The sequence below is a fragment of the Dermacentor albipictus genome, chromosome 4 (genome assembly GCF_038994185.2).
Source record: "Dermacentor albipictus isolate Rhodes 1998 colony chromosome 4, USDA_Dalb.pri_finalv2, whole genome shotgun sequence".
Lineage (NCBI taxonomy): Eukaryota > Metazoa > Arthropoda > Arachnida > Ixodida > Ixodidae > Dermacentor > Dermacentor albipictus.
This window is the reverse complement of record NC_091824.1, coordinates 33,450,606-33,468,047: the sequence shown is the minus strand read 5'-3', so window position 1 is coordinate 33,468,047 and position 17,442 is coordinate 33,450,606. Positions and strand designations below refer to the sequence as shown.

The following is a 17,442-nucleotide window of genomic DNA, read 5'->3' as shown; positions in this document are numbered from 1 at the left end:
TGCCGGTACGAAAACTTCGATGAAGGGAGGAAGGCGGCGAAGCTTCTCTAGCTGCGAATTTCGGGTTAAATAAGCGCTCGGCGCCGAAACCTAGGCTACAATTTCGAGCCTCAGGAGCCTCTCTGGCGGCGCTGCGCAAAAAAAAAAGTGAGCTCGTCACCGCCAGTGATGTCAGGTGCGCATGAGAGCATTCCCTCCCCTGCGCAGATTCAAAACCGCGCCAGGCCAGGGACGCAGACGCATTTGTCCTGCTTTGCTTTACTGCCTTCCTCTTCGAACGCAGCTGTCAGGGCGAGGGCGATATTTCAGCAGGACGCGCAACGGTGTGCGCGACCGCGCAGACACCTGGCACCGCACCAGCTGCCGGCGCCACGAGAAGTGAGTCGATCCTCAAGAAAGCAGAAGCACATGCGTTGAACTCGACAGAGAGAGAGAGAAAGAGCTTTCCGTCTAGGGCCGTTGCGCTACTAAGGGCGCTGGATACGCAACGGCGGCGACCTGTTAAGAGACGCGCGGGTGAGGGGCCAAGTAGATTTTGGCACCGAGAGGCGATCCTTTGCACAGTCGTTCTATTCCCCCCAGTGCTCGCGAAACGCGTGACTCCGATGGTGTCGTGAATTCGCGACCTTGAGGGAGAGGACGAAGGTACGAGCAACAGGTTGACAAGACCGACTCTCCCCGTTCGGTATTTCCCGAGGAGCATGCTGACTGAGCTGTTTCTCTACTGGAAGTCCGGGCATTTGCGACTCCGCGAGATCATTTAGCGCCCGCGCTAATATGACAGCTAGACGCGTGAAGTCCTGCTGTGGAGTAGGGCAGCTCGCAGTCTTGCATGGCCACCCGTAGTTCGAACCGGCGAAAGACGTCTGTCGCGGTACACCGAGCTCCTGTAATGCATGCGGCAGCTCACGGCTAGCTCGCGTATACTGGACGGTACGCTCCCCAGAGCAGACATTTGAGTGCTTGTCGGTGCAGATGCGTGGCGGAAAAAGTACGGAACTTTGTACATACGAAGAAAGAACATAAACACAGTAGCGCTCAACTCGCATTTAAATTTTTCTTGAAGACCTACCAATAATATATATATATATATATATATATATATATATATATATATATATATATATATATATATATATATATATATATATATATATATATATATATCACGCTTTGCACGTAAAATATTATCGAGTAGACACCAACATGGCAATAGTAAAAGAATGCACTACTTATTACGCTTTGCTTGTTTACTTCTGTAATTGTGAGGCATGTGCATCGCTAGGTCTTCAATAAAAGTTGAGGCGCGAGTTTAACGCTGTGTTGTCTGTTTTCCTTCTTCGTACGTGTATCTGCGCACTTTTTTTTCTATCATGATACAGATGCTGCTACCGGTGCGATCCTGTGGACGAAGCATGGGCAAGTTCGTCTATGTGACAACTAAGTGAGATGTCAAGTAGAGATGTCAAGGGTTGCCGGCGAGGCCCCTGAACCTGAACACCTTCGAGCGATGTAGCCACAAGCCTACACAAAGTGCCGAAGGACAATAAACGACTGTTTTCACATTCTACGTGTGTATAAATTAATAAATGTAAGGTATATAAATAAATTTTGGTCATAAATATCGTCAGCGTATACTATTTAAAAGAAAAAAAATCCCGACAGTCCGTCTCAGGCGTAAGCAGCATTCGGATTGGCCACATTTCTAGCTGCTGCAAGAGTGATCACGACAAGCCCTACGAGTATGCGAGAGTCAGCGACCCTACAATATCTGCGAGCATCTCTGAAGTTGGGCATAAGTTACATAGACCTGCTCCACGTACACCCGCAAACGTCGCATGTCACAAAGAAAGATGGGATAACCGACGACGTCTGGCTGCCGTCGCCTCTTCGCACGAGGCGACGGCAGCCAGACGTCAGAACAGATTTAATTAAACCCACAATGTCAGATTGGAAAATTGCAACCGAGCAACGTTAGGGACGCTCAAAGATTCGGCGTCTCCCGCCGCCCGCGCAGCTCACCGGTGCACGACTGACGTAATAAAAGAGCACGGCTAACATGGGGTCTCAATCGCTTTAAGTTTCAACCTTACGCCACAACCGCTCCGCACCTGTTACCAGACCAACGCGCTTCGGCAAATAAAGCGCTTATAAAACCGATAACTTTCGAGGCCCGCTCGGGGCGTCCGTAGAGGAAAAGCCGTATAGGGGAACGCCACGAACGCGTGGCGAGAGCGAGCCCGCAACGCTGTGCTTCGTTGGCATCGCTACTCGCCGCCAGAGGACCGCGATGCACGCGTACACCTTGCAGCGCCGAGTTGGTTACACCGACCGTGCGCGCCGACAGGGCAGACGACAGTGGAAGCCAAGCCCCGGAGCCAGCTGGCCGGGCAGACCGCGCCGGTCGCTCCACGTGTTCACCTCGTGCACCTGTAAGCGTACGGCGAGCGCGCGGCGTAGTGGGGAGGAAGGCGCGCCGGCACAGGAAACCAAAGCGACGTCGGTGGACGGACGTCGCCCGCGACAGGCGCGTACAGGCATCGGCGTATATACGCAACCGCTCCCGCCCGTGACAGGGTCGCGGAACCGCGCCGTACGGCTTCCTAAGGGACGCGAAATTGTGTACAGCTCTCGGGCAGTGCGCCTCGATCGTACCCGGCACGGTGGCTATGACAATGCGCGGCGTCGACCACGAGGTCTGGGGTACGCGTACCGGCCGCGGCAGCCGCACATCGATCAGGGCGGAACGCTTGAGGACGCATCGCGTGTCGGGCATTGGGATCACGTTAACCGACCTCCCGGGCAGTCAAAAATTGGAGGACGCTTCGCCTTTAAGAGTGGGACGCGATAGCGTTCTAAGACCCTCGATGCTTCTCATGCTACCCTTCAACTGCAGCTTGTGTAATCGCAACGTGTACCGGGAAACGCTGGTTGCGAACGCTATGCACAAAGGCGAGCTTTCTGGTAGAAACGCGGTCGATCTCCTGTTATTGTTTTGCACTTTTAGACTAATAAGAGCTAACATAAAGGACATGTGCTGTCGGTGTCTTTTTTTTTATTTTGATTACGTTTGTTTGTGGGCTGCTGTTCTCAAAATTCCGAGGAATAGCTTGGTAAAGAATGAAACACAAGGCATGAGCAACTTTGGTGGTAGAGAAGTGGATGGGTATGCGTGGTTCGGGATTTGGTTAGAAATACTTTTTCCCAAGGCGACGTCCGACGCGGGACACCGTATTGTCTGCCACACGGGTCCTTAGGTATCGTGTTAAAATTTAACACCCCCCCCCCGCCCACGCACACACACACAACGTCCCCCATACCCTACGGTGGAGTTTGGCGACGGTAAAACCGCAGGATTAAATTTTGGTGTACAATCGCACTGTTGCGAAAGTGCGCATAATTAAGGCCGCACGTGGACACAGTTATCACGTGCTAAGCGTGAGGGGCCGTCTGAGTGACGCGCAACCTGCGGACACCTAAACTCCAAACCACCACTTTCCCAGTAATGCAAGAGAAAGAAGGAGAACAGAAAAGGACGTGTCAAGAATTTGCAGCCACCAAGTTTTTGTATCCGGATGTGTCACTGGGAGATTTTATTTTGTCAATCGTTACTGGCGCATAAGCGCCAATTACCCGCCGCAGATTGATGCCCGGAGCTTGGCCCGAGTTTTGCAGCAGTGTCGGAAATGGTGCACGTGATGAAAGAGCGCTGGCCCATGTCATACAGAAAACAGCACGTTAAGACGGGGATGGGTGAGCAGACGACACGAGCGCTTGCGTCGTGTGCTCGCTCGTGCGTGTTTGTCGTTCTCAGTTTAGGAAACATGATCGAACTGCCCAAGTGAACAACCTTGCTCATAACACGACCACTCGTTAAGTTCTGAACGTTTACAACGGTGGGATTTCCGGCTGTATACCGGCTGCGCTAGCCAAAGGCTTCGGAAAGCTACGCGCATGTCATCCCAACAGCTAAAGAAAACTCGGCGAGCGTCAACACTTCCGAAGTCCCGACTAATCGTAATTAGTTGTTTATCTAAAATAAAATAAAGAGGGCGGGACTGGACCGATTAGAAACACTGCACATGTCCCTAACTGTTGCACACATAACTGCGTACTAATCGGTACGTATTGTTAGGAACGGCCTGCAGAGATGCCGACATTCAACGTTTTCTCAGCCAGCTGCAGCTGTGAGCAAGGGAGTTCCCGAAGGAATACATCTGGCGGCAATGTCGCACGCGCCTTTCAAGACGCAAAACAATGAAGAACCGATGGCCACGCGGCGGGGTCAGCTTGGGGAACAAGAGGCGCCTCCTTTGGTCAAGAAGTAAGCCCCGAGTTCTGCGAAGCCCGTCTGGCCTCGGTGGGGCCAGTGAAAGCTGTGCGTACGTGTGTGTGTGAGCCCTCCTCCTCTAAAAAGGCGGGTCGACTGCGAATCGGCGGTGAACTGCCGTTTTTCCCTCAACTAGGGATCTAGGGAATACGGAGTGTTTATAAGCAGCTGTTTGTCGCTGCCAGTGGGTGCTCGTCATCGTGCTCTGTGATCGTGAGCTGCGTGCTCGTCAGTGTGTTTGGAGCTTCGTGCTCGTATGCTGTATGCTTCGTCTTGCGTGCTCCATGTGGGAGTCACGCTAGACTGTCGAATGTCCCTCTTGTTTAAAATGTAAATACTGTAAATAAATAATGTACGCCTAGTTCCTCCCAAGTTCCTCTCTAGGACCTACAACCCCTTCAACTGGTAGCAGCGGCGAGATCGACAACTCCTACACTATGTACAGCAAATGCTTGTACTTATTGCTATATAGTAACAGATTGTACAGCAATGCCAGTGACTGTTTTCTACCGGTCACTAGCCAATTAGGCTATCGGTCAAAATATATGTTTTGGAATGGAGTTTTCCTAAAGCGGGTAATTAAGTGTCCCCTGACTTATTACCATCTGCTTCCCTGCTTGACTGCTGCTCGCGGCACGCGCGATGATCTCACGAGCACGCGCACATCACACGAAATATTCACGAAATGCATTAGCGGTACTAGCTCATTAGCGGGACAACACTCGGCAACACGAATCACACGGCGTTCGTATTGTCCATCATGTGCAGGAACACAAGATTGGCTTTCGCGACATTTAGTGCGAGAGAAAGAGTGGTGATGTGGAGCAAATGTCCAAGCTCGGAAACTTAAACGGCGTCAGATTAAGGCGGTGCAACAACTACTCTTTGCATAAACAGGTCGCTTAGCAAGATGTAGCAAATAAAGTCAGTGTTGCCAGGTTTTCTTTCTGCGAAACTAGCATATTGTTCAAAATGATTGCGACATGCAGTACAAGTAAGGAAATGACGAATAATTAAATGAGCTCTGCGGCAAGAGGTCTCGTGCAAGCGGCCCCAAAGGCAGAGCAGAAAGTGGCAAGCCTTGCTTATTGCGTCATCCGCCAACACCTCTGGCCTAAACAACTGCAACGCAAGCCACAACATTGCGCACTGTACATATTGCTTACATACTACAAGGTACCGTTGCACACTGAATGGCTTGCTTTATGAAAACCCGAGATGAATGGCAGCCTGGGAAATTGCCATTTAATCCCGCTGGCTACGGTCATAATCTGCGACTCATAACCACAAACTTAACGTTCGACATTAAAATGAATCGTGCGAGGATACGGCGATTAAAGGCAATTCGGCTGCTTTGCGATGTCTCGGGATTGCAAAATTATGTTAAAGAAGACCCACGTCAAGGATGAAATGGTTCGTCATCGTTGTAGACGCATGTAGCGCATTTCAGCATCTAAAATACTATATAGACAGAACCCGTATAAGTACCCTGACCAACAACGTGCATTGTGGAATATAGACTGGGGTAACGACAAAAATTCTCTTTGCGTGATTTACATAATCATGTGTTAATTGGATTTCTGTAGCCCTAACCGTCTCTCCAGGCAAAGTTTTCCCTACAGCCAGAACGATGTCCAAATTCTGTTTACCTTAGTAGAAACTGCACTTGAGTGCATCCCGGGTGTCATTCATGAATTCGAGGCTGACTTTTTTTTTTTTTGCATGTACACCGTAACACATTTCGAAGTGGAAGTGACAAAGCCAGTGCCAAGCAGACACTATCTACTGTTTACTCGTTTTTTTTATTTCAAGTGCGATGTATGTGCAGTATGCGATGTTATATTGAACTCAATGTTAATACCACACTTGTACGCGTGCCAACGGGTGAATAAATTTTGTTATCGCAATACATGCACCTCACATGCTGCAAAGCTGCGAAATAAAATTTTTAATGAGCCTTAACCCATTCATTAACCGTTGTCTTAGCCCTTTCTGGCCCAAACTATCACTGAACAGAAACTTAACTAATAAGGAAGTAAATATTAAAGAAAAATACCCAGTGCAGTTTCTGTCAACGGGTCGAAGGCTTTTCGCGCGAATCACCGACAAATCAAGGCGTTGCGGGCAGCGTACGGTTCTTCCAACTTGCGTAATTAGTGTTACTGACGCTCCCATTTCTAAGTGCCAAATTCAGTGTCCAGTCGACCACTTCCCCGGAGTTTTATAAAAGATCTCGAAGGCGATGATTCTTGGAAGTTGTATGCGCCGGAAGCAATAGAGGAACTGGGAACACGTCACAGACGCTATATTTTTTTTTTTTGGACACCCCCAATTGTCGAAGTTGTAAAAACGCATTACTGTGACCATGGCGCTCGACGGACGCGGCCATGTGACAACGACAAGGAGTCTGCGAGATTGTATACCTGCGGTGGTTTCCCCTGTGTTTCCGTGGGTTGCTATTTGGTGTTGCACTACAGGCGTAAATGTGTCACTTTGCAAAAAGAAAATAGAAAATCAGTTCAAATTCTGCAAAACGTACTTCCCGTCTCCGTCACTGAAGCGCTATGCTCAAAGTAAATATATCAAACCAACTAGTTCCAATGTCTCGACTCCCGTAGGATCGCAACCGCGTTCCTAGGCATTAAAAGGCTGACGCTAAGCGAGCCTACAGGTTGGGAATACGGGAAACACTTGCAGCGTATCTTCATTTTACACGCAAAAGGCTCGCCTCGAAATGCTGCAGCTAGCGTCATCGACACTATCGCAACTACAGGATAGAAATTTTGCTAACTAGTAGTAGTAAGACTAGGCATCGCGATTTTGCCCATAAAAGTGGCACACAAACTAAGTTCAGCACGCGTTCTCAGAAACGGGGCGATCCAGGGGATAACAAAGTCATGACGCGCCAATCTCACAGGCGCCGAAAGCATAATTGGTTCGTAAAAGAATAAGCATTAAACGCGAATTCAGGGCGCTATGACGTTTGCCAGCGTTTCTAAGTCATTGGCATTCATTTATCACAAAAAAGAAAATTGAATGACTAAGTACTCTATAAGTTCATGTCACTGCTGCTTTAAAGCTGTCCTCGTGTTTTCCCAAACGTGCAACCACGAAAGCCTATTTTCTTCGGTTACGAATGTGCCAAAAAAGATTAGTGCGAAAATATTTCACGAAATCAAAGTTCAGTAAAAAAGCAAGTGGACGCGAAAAAAAAAAAAAGCCCGACGATAAAGACTATTGGTACCATAGTTTGGTGCACTCTAGGTCATTTAGTGTTCTGATAGTAACACCGGAGAAATCTCTCGGTCCCCAGAGCAGATCATCCCAAATGGTATCCCGCTTGGCGAATTTCCGCAGAGAACATCACAGTTCAAAATTTAGTTGAACGGCAGTCATTGAACTCGGGCGCATTCCGCGCAAGCGGTGGGATGCACGCGTTTCTAGAGTAAATTTGTCGCAACCAAGCCCTAGCCTCTAGCGTGCGAGAAGGCACTGAAAACCTAGTTGCGTAGAGGGATGCGCAATTGTAACCAAGGGTCCAGACAAAACAAAACAAAAAATAAGCAATAAAACGCTCTCTCCGTGGATAGGGGCATGGTGAATCACGATGTATACTACATGCCCACGGTATCTCGAAATAGCATCGCAAGCGGTTGGAGCGATGGGCCTGAAAAGTTTGGGCAATGAATGGGAACCGAAGGAGGGGGGCAGCGAACCGGCGAGGACTACGCTATATAAACAAAACTAGGGACGCTTCTGGGAATTTCAAGACGATGACGAAAGCTTCCGAAAAACAGGGCGGATCAAACAGGCCATCGGGACCGTTGGCACCAGGGCTAGGCGCGAGGAGCCCTGATAGAAAAGAAGACCGCATTTAGAACAGGCAGACACCTAACGCGATCTTAGCTGCCAGATAAAAAAAAAAAAGAAGGCAAGAAAACGGAACGGGTTAAGTTTCAGCCCAAGTGATAAAGTATTCTTAAAGCACCGCAGATAGCACAGATGAATATAACACGAAGGGGGGAAAAGGCAGCAAAATGTAGTGCTCGATATGGTTCAGCGAAGTTGAATTTTCACGTTAAGAATTGACATGTGATCAACAGATGACAACGGCCCGAGGTGAATGATAAGACTACGCCCACGGCATCTGACAGAATACACCTAAGATCTATACCTTAACTAAACGTTTGCAACTAATACTAATTAGTAGCGAGATAGGTGTCTAGTAACGCCAATGTGCAGGTTCTATAGTAACGTCTAGAGACGCTGGCGTTACCCAGCGGTAGAGACACGTGTGGCCACGTGTAAAATCCGCTAGCATCGATGGCAGCACACAAATTTGCTACAATAGTTGAAACTGACGGAAAGGCACAGAAACAACGAAAACGTTTGCCGAGCGTCTGTAGTACAGAGGCCACCATACGCTGATGCAAGTGTGCGAGGCACGAAAAAAAAAAAAAAAAAAGAAGAGGCGGCCATAAAACATCCTCGAGGGGGCAGCGAATCGGTGAACTGGAAATAACACAAACGATCGTGCGCGTAGAAGGCCGTAATTTCCGATTGTTGGCCGGCAAGCTGTTGTAAGGCCTCTTCACATGTATGGCGCCATTTTTTTTTTTTTTCTCCCGTCACCGACGTCTGGCGCTGCTTTTCGTCTGCATTCTTCACATGGTGCTGAAAAAACCCGCTCCTCGATCGCCAAAGAAGGCGTCGGGAGGAGCGTGCTAACAGTAAAAGAAAGCGGACCCGCAAGCGAAGGAACACAAAAAGAGAAAGAGAAAATAGGAAAGACGAACGGAGAAACGGAAGAAATACGGCCGCCGGCAAAATGTCGGAGGAAGGGGCGAGAGTGTCGTCTGCACCACACAACGCAGGCGCCGTGCACCGAAGTCCGCTGCGCAGAAGACGCCGCCGCCGCTGCCGCTGCCGCCGCCGAATGAATGGGCCATCCGCCGGGCGGCGCCATGTCGGTCGAAGCTCCAGCGCGGACACTTGCTGACGACGTGTACGACGCTGACTCGTGGTGCAAGTGGCAAAACTTCGGAGCTTGATCGGCTAGACACCGGACGCGTCGTTACACAAAACAGGGGGGACACAAGTGGCGCACTTTTTTTTTTTCGCTGAAGTGGTAGGTACCAAGAGCCACACCGGCGTGGGGTTTACCTGACCACTTGACCCCCTGGTCCTCGAGGACAGGTAGTGCCCAGGGATCAGAAGCGTCCTGGGGCGTCGCGTTGGCGTTTATGTCCGCCTTTTGCGGTGTGTCGGCGCCCATTTTGATCTTGACCTGCGCCATCGGAGCAGACGCATCAATGCCCGCGGCGCATGAACCGTCTCCACTCGCACACACGCTCTCTCGCTCGCCGAACCGCTCCTGGAAACGCCTGCAAGTCCCCCCTCGAGTCCAAACCACAACACCCCCCGTCCCGTCGACCGATCCACCAAGACACCCGAAGAAAAAGAAACACTACCGCCTACTTACCTCCACATTGTCCGGCCGGGCGACGACCATCGCGCTCCGGAGGAACGTGTACTTGGCTGCGTTCTTTGATGCCGGCATCTTGGAGAGTGCACACGTTATCCGCTGGAGGCGCGGCTCGTCCTATTTATAGGTCCCGTGACGTCAGCCGCCCCTCCGCGCGTGCGCAGCGCTACGTCCGGCGTACGAACGTAGGTATCGGCGTCGTCTGCTGCTGCGTAGTCTGCAACGCGCATCCGGGCACTGCATGCGCCGGGACCGTGCGCACTGCTCGTTTTCCGCGAGCGCAACAGCCTACATTGCCCGGTGCAGGCATTGCCCTCGCGAAAGCCTATGCCCTGTTTTTCGCGCTGCACTGGCGTTCTGTTTATACGTTGACGAAGCGCGATGAGCGCTCTAACTGCGCACTTGACCTCGTAGTCATTCATTTTCTGCCCCTCGGCTCGCCTGCGCTCTACTGTCGCATTCGAATTATCGGCGCGCCTTCATTCGCTTTCCTGCTGCGACTTGATTTTTTTTTTTTAAGTTGAACCGCGTCGCAGCGGTTCTCTCCTGTTGCGTTTGAGGTTCGTTGACGGTGGCCTCTGTCCGGTTCAAAATAGTGCGACCCGGGTGCCGGGCTAGAAAGCTGCGAGGCGGCAGCGTCCACGCGGGCCTGTGACCGAGGCTAGCTTTTTTTGTCCTCAGCGCGCAAGAGCCGCCTGCGCGTCGTCTGCTCTGCGCGGCGCCGAGTGGAGGGCGGGAGAGGGGCTCGTCTCCGCGCCGCCCGCGCGGGCGACGCTCATTGGTCGGAGCGAGAGCCGACGTCACGCGCCGCGCATGTGATCGTCTCGTGGCCTCCGGGCCCTGTTCACGTGGAAGCGGATCGTTATTTTGGCGCGCTCTCTACGCTTCTCGTTTTTCGCAGGCGGGAAAGAAACGTGCAATAAAAGAGGGAAGTAAACAGAAAAGCAACTAAAATCGAATTGCACACGTAGACAGGCAACAAACAAGCGGTGAATACTGGACGGTAGAATAGCGGAAGCAATAGCATGACCCCTTCCTGCGCTGGGGAGGCGCCAAGCTAGCGGTTGCCACTACGCGGCGTTACGTTAAGTGGTAGCAACGCTGGACGGATAAGCGTGGGACATTCCACCCTGTGTACTTTCGCCGTACTTTCGGCGCGTGTTCTTGCCGCACGAATGACAAACCCGGTGGCGTCCTAAGAGGGTCGGGTCGCGCGTAGAACTGCTGCTAAATTTGAATGGCGCTGAAACACGCGGCTTCCGCTTGGAACACTCCTCCGCCTTCGGCGCGTCAGAAATGACTCGCGACGTCTTCTGAGAACAGCGCCCAGTCTGCCACGCTCGCATTTCAAGGAAAGACGCATTGCACTGAAGAAAAAAAAACAAAACGGCATTGTTTTGACGACAACGGCGCCGTCAATCACGTATCCAGCGAGGCGCCGGTATTTTCGCATTTACCGCGCCGAACGAGAAGCTCGCCGGCAACGCGGACATTGCCTTCATTCTTTAACATACGTATTAGTATAATGGTTGCGGAAACACAAAATGGCACAAATTCTTTTCGCGATCGCTATCGACGAGAAGCAAAGGCTGGTCAAGAAGTGTTATATACCTTGGACCTGAGCCTCTTCGAACGCTGATACAATCTCGTAACTATTCGTTTAATTTCAGATTTATTCCTGCGATCACATCCTGTATAACTCATCCTCCGTTTTCGATACCCTGTTCCCCGTAAGCTGGCTGCCCCTCATGAACCTTAACGCTGCACTTCATCGCAAGCTCTTACAAGTGAGTTAAGATGCCCTATTATATTTTATTTGAGTCAGCATGAAGAGCGTGTTTACGTGTTACGTGGTACCATCTTTCAGTAACGAAAAGCCTATCTCGGACGAGGTTCATTTATGTACTGAAAAAGCCAGAAACACGTCATTGCCTCCATGTTTTGGGACCATGCCTCCATGTTTTTTTTTTATTTATTGTACGCATGAAACCTCTTCTAGTGATCGAGCTTCGTGTGCGCGTGGGTGTCTGTTTTTTTTTTTTTCGTTAGTGTACAAGTGTAGCATTGATATACCAACCATGACGTGCACTGAATACTAAAGCTACATGAAAAAGGGGAGAGAAGCTGATTAAGGCAAAATATATGTGCTCTATATAACCGATAATCATGCTATACTAATGAAATCGCGTCCCTTCCCCCCTCCTTAGCCCAATGCCAAACAAAACACGGGATAAATAAACTGCATAGCTAACATATTCCCACAGGATCGTGTCAAGTCATTGGATATGGTGCATATGAATGTTGTGAAGGGGGGTAGATTCTGTTTATAGAATCTCGCGTTGAATGCTGCCTTGAAATGATTCACCACAACTTTAGGGCAAGGGAAGGTTTACTAAGAGATTAATTGAAAAGTCGGGACACAGCTAAACAGACGAGCACAGCTCAGAGACACAGTGGGGCAGCGCTGCTCCAGCTACATGCACTTATTCACGAAAGACAGGCTCGGAAGCGCAGACGCAAGTAGAAAAAAAAAAGGCATACTCAGCAAGGACAACGCCAAACGCCGACTGTCAGATTTTTCTACCAAATTTACTAGGAGTTCTTTGGCGCTGCAACTGCTGAGTGGCCATCGAACTGATAGCACATGAGTTTCTCTGGCGTTCGTACCTATGGCTCAAGAAGGTTCTCGCGCCTTTGTTTAGTATACTCCTTATCAGCCCTTTTGTGGACTAAATTTCATGGGTGGTCTTTTCTGTCTTCATTTTTCTGAAAGCGCAAAGCAATAACACTCTACGAACGTGCATATTCGCTGCGAATTGTGCCACGCATAACGCAATTATTACGTTTGGACATGACCAGTTCGCGAAGTCACAAAGCCATTCGAAGCCGGAAGACCGAAGTTTAGGCAAATTCGCATAAAAAGAACACCATTGCCAGCCAGATTGGACCACTATGCTTACATCACCCGTAGACACTGCCACCAGAGTTCCTCACATAATGCTTGCCGGAAACTTCAATGCCGACTATCCTATTTCCTTCTAACTTGTGCCTGTGTTTGTACGGCCGCCTTCACGTATACCACGAACATATTCCGTGCTGCTTGACTGTGCCATCAAGACAAAGCTTGTCGTAACTACGGATTCTGTCAATCTGTTGCCACTATAAGTTTCCTACAATATTACCAGATGGAACAACGGCGCTATAGTGTCTAACGGGAGCTGCACGCATAGCGTATGAGCCAGCATACAGCATGAAAGTGATGGTTAGTTCATGGATTTGCCTAAATTGGCTTTATACAACATTGGACCTTGCACACAGTTCATTCTGAACAATGTATTGCGTTATAAACGCAACAGCATGCAGTCGTCAGGCATGCGTGCAGAGATTTATTGCTTTGAACAGCGTTTAGAAAAGCAGGATTGCTTCAAAATTTAGGTCCATAATTGGAGAATCGACATAGGAAATGTAGCCACGAGATGCAGCGAAACACGACACTCAAGCAGGTCCATGCAGGGATGCTATTCAGAACACCGACTAATTCCGACATATCGTCAACTTCGCCTACTTGTCAGCTTTGACGGCCCACAGCGAGCCCAGAGAGAGCATGTATACGGTATCTCTGATTGGCGGAATCGCCCTCATTACCAAACTTGACAATACGGCGGCGTTCGACAATTTCCTGAACAGCACCCATGGGATTTCACCCAGGGGTGCTGTTCTGGAAATTGTCGAGCGCTAGGAGGATGCATTTCGCGGCACCATCGAAGCCAAGCGCACCGGTCTAACACGTGATCTTCGTGTCAGATCGTGCGGTAGGTTTCAGTTCTCCCACTCAGCAAGCGGAGCTACGGCAGGGAACAAAAAAACACATACCGGGTACCAAACATTCTCAGTGCCGGCACCAAGCCTCAGAGCTCACGTGTTGATACGATACTTCGAGGGAAAAAGGTTCGCGGAGATTCTTTTTTTTTTGCCAAGGATGGCTTGGGTGACGTAGTGCTATGCCTCCTACATTTTGTACCCTTGCTCCATTGGTAAATCCATCAACTAACCATCGTTCCCATGGCATATGGACGATCGGAGCGCCAGGAGCTCGCCCCTTCAGTCCTTTAAGCATAGGAAACTTCGTAGCTGCAACTACGCGTTCAGCGGCACCCGCGTCACCGCTGCACTTTTCGAGGCACGTGTCTCGCGGAATAACAAGCAAAGGGCACGGCAGACATCGCTCGATCCGAGGCCGCACACAGTATGGGCGCGTCAAATCACTCGCCTCGCCACGTTGGCTCGGCGCAATTCGAGGCTGTTTGATCAAACCGAGAGAAGTTAGACGGCGCCGTTCAGACAGGCAGCGTATGGGGCCGGTGGAGCGCAGCGTCACAACACGCACAGCTGAATTCGACTGCACAGCGCCACATGTGTTCTTTATCTATTAATTTCGTTTTGTTTAGCGGTACCGAGCCCGCAGGATTGAGTCTCGCGTTGCGCGGCGCCTTTCCCGTGGGACGCGGGTCTCCTTTCCGGCAGCAGACGCTGAGCTCTTATAACTCTTGCCGCCCCGACAGCCTTCGCCAACTCTTTCACACTTAGTCGGCACGCCGTTCGTAAAAGTAAGCGCTCGTGTCTCACAAAATGAACGAAAGAAAAAAAGACGGCGCCAGCATGCTTGAAACCAGCAGATGTGGCGCTCGCTATAAGCCGGTTGAAGGGGGGGGGGGCGCAGTCTGAACGGTGCCACTGAATTCCGCCGTGTTGGAGTTCTGTAGCCAATCGGAGAGCTCGTAGTGGCGCCTTGAACCAATCTGAGCTCACAAGATGGAAAACGTCGCACTGCGGCGGAATGTGATTGTGTCCATAATGGAGACCCGGAGGTCAGAATCAAATGCGCGCTGTACGTTGCCGGCCGGCCAACCAGCCACGACGCACGAAACCCAACCGAGAAATTAACGCCTATCGACGCCGATGACGCGCGAGCGGGTTTGTCAACACGTCTCCGCGATTGATCGACGACACGTACAGTTTTCGCACGTAGCTACTGCGCACTTAAATGACGTTAGGTACAAATCATCTTGCGAGTCCCAACTGGAAAATGAAACCCAGCAACCAAAATGAAACCCAACTGGTCCCGGTCAAGTGACGGCCAGTGACGGATGGCCTCCTCTTACGTTTAATGCTTTCGTTGGTACCATTTATATGCATGTATGTGTTTCTTTGTTTTTTCCACTAATTTTTAACCCAGCTTTTGTGTCAGTTATGTATAGCGTCTTTCAGTTTCTCCACGCCCTTCGTTGCGATTCTTTATCCATCCCCTTTTCTCCTCTCTCTACTTTCTATGACCTTCTCTACGTCTTCTATTCCCTGCGTTAATAGGTAGTGTCCCAAACCCGACGTCTCTGACGTGTTTTCGGCCCCCGGAATAGATTGAGTCGCATGCAGCGAGCAAAAGCATGGCCTTTGAGACGCTGATTTTTAATCCATCGGGTACGCCACCACTGGGGCGTAGATTTGACACAACACCTATTAAATGGAACCGAATGATCACACTAAATCTAATTAGATTGATAAAGCATTCTTTCAAAACTATAGTTCGGTTAATATTGCCTTAATCTGTTGGTTATGAGAAGAGACAATAAAGGCCGACTTTTATTTTTGTAACTTTGCACCGGAATCACAGTCGCGGTGCGTCAGTGCGACGTCACAGACTGCAAAGTTGTTTTTTTTTTTTTCGACCATTGTGGCACAGTAATCGTTCTCGAAAGTTGCCAAGCTCAGCCTGTGGCTACATTAGAATACAAGCTTTATGGTGTGGTCCATATCTACAGGTACACTTGCGGAGCGCTCTGACATGAAGTGGGCCGTGTCACCATGCAGAGGACAAGCGTTTGTTCGTTGCTCGTGATTTCGAGGGCAACAACGAGAAGGACAGGCGGTATTATTTTTCTCTTTGCTGTTCCTTTAAACAACAAGACCGGTTGGTCCGTTGGCGCCGCCTCGGCACCCGGGTGCGCAGTGCTGTCCTTCTAGAGTGCATACACAGGAACACCATGCTCTCTGCCTTTCCTCCTCGACCGTGACGGCTGCTTTACTCTCTCTCTCCCCCAGACTGGCGGCGGGCGCAGACGACAGATCCAGAACAGGCGGTCAATGGAGCGAGACCACGTGGTGCGTGGTTGCCAACGCGAAGCTGCTGGCTGCCCGTAAATTTCGGAGCGAAGTCGACCACCCCGCGGAGGGGAGGGTTACGCTGTGAGGTCGTGATCCTTCGGATCAGATGGGCGTGGACTGCCTCGGGGGTGGGAAAACGAGATTGCGATTCAACGCCGGCAAAACACAGAGCTTGCGCACAGAAAAAAAATTACGCAGACTTGACGCACAAGTTTGAAGCTAAAGGGAGCGAAGCTGCAGATGACAGGCGGTTCATTTAATGCTGTACAGCTTACCGCGAGTCGCGCAGTCATCCTGTGAAGTATGTGACCTCATGCAAGGTCACAAGCTTTCATCTTATTCAATGTTTGTGTTGATGCAGTGCATTGTTCAAAAGCCATGCATGAATGTAAACACAAAATGCAGACAGACGCGCACTATGAGGCATCGACGCTACTGGGTTAATGTCATGGGGAAAAAGGCAGCGTCTGACGTTCTTTCTTTTTTTTTTTTCGATGGCAGAATGGTGAGAAGTGTATGCGAAGCATAAGGTACTCAAATGCTGCACGATGACAGGATCAAAAACACATACATACGTCACACGGTTCGGTGTTTGCGTCTATCATCGTGCGCCGTTGCCTTTGCACTGCGTTACGTCTACGTAGGGAAACTTTGGTTGGACAGCTCCTCTCTAAATACATGGGAACGAAGTATTCACTTTTCTCAGAAACCATGGCCCCGATTTTGATGAAGTTTCTTGCATTTAAAAGAACATGCTAAAATGTAACCTACCGCAGCAGCATATTCTTAATTTAGGCTGCCAGCTGTTCAGAAGAAATGTTGGAAAACTGAAATTTTTCAGAACGGTCAGCTGTCAAATTTACATTACTAACTCAACAATAAAAGAAAAACATAACAATTCTGTAAATTACCCATAATGATGCATGTAATGTGGAGGAAACTTATGTAATTAGCGAAAGTGAACCACGTCACTATTTTGGGAGTTGCACTTCACGAACATCCCTAAACATTGCAAAATTTTCACATCCACTGTAAGTCATATGCCATAACTGTCAGCTTTATATACCCTAAAGAGTGCAGTTTACAGAACTCTGATATTTATTTTTGCTGCGGTGTGACGGGTTCGTAAACACCGTTCTTTCTCTATTGCTAAACCCATTTCCTCGGCAATTTTTTTGTAAAAAGTTCAGGACCTAAATAAAAATTTTGATTCCTACAGTCACTAAATATTTACTTTTCAAATTTTTGCACTGTTTGCATTAGTTAGTCCTCATGCCGGCAAGGCTAGTTGACCACATTTACGCAGCAAATTTTTTTCAAATCGCCTCAGCAATTGTTTTATACAATCATAACCTATTCTAGCCCGATCTGATCTAACCTAATCCAGCCTAGCCTAGCCTAGCCTAACCTATCCTAAACCAACATGCTAAGAAGCACGTGTACGGCGCAGATGAGATGGTACACC

At 49.6% G+C, this 17,442-nt stretch overlaps 1 protein-coding gene across 6 annotated transcripts in view; it reads right to left on the bottom strand.

Annotated features, from left to right (window-relative positions):
- LOC135900130 (sodium-dependent phosphate transport protein 2B-like) overlaps window positions 1–17,442 on the bottom strand; it is a 149,133-nt gene that overhangs the window by 14,968 nt on the left and 116,723 nt on the right. For 3 of the 6 annotated variants that reach the window (XM_065429566.1, XM_065429565.2, XM_065429564.2), the window contains exon 3: window positions 9,494–9,617. The exons of 1 other annotated variant lie outside the window; for it this stretch is intronic. In XM_065429566.1, coding sequence (XP_065285638.1) covers window positions 9,494–9,617 — 124 coding nt within the window. Of the gene's footprint in view, window positions 1–9,493; window positions 9,618–9,812; window positions 10,120–17,442 lie in introns of those variants that run through there. 2 more of the 6 variants (XM_065429563.1, XM_065429568.2) reach the window with 2 other exon arrangements.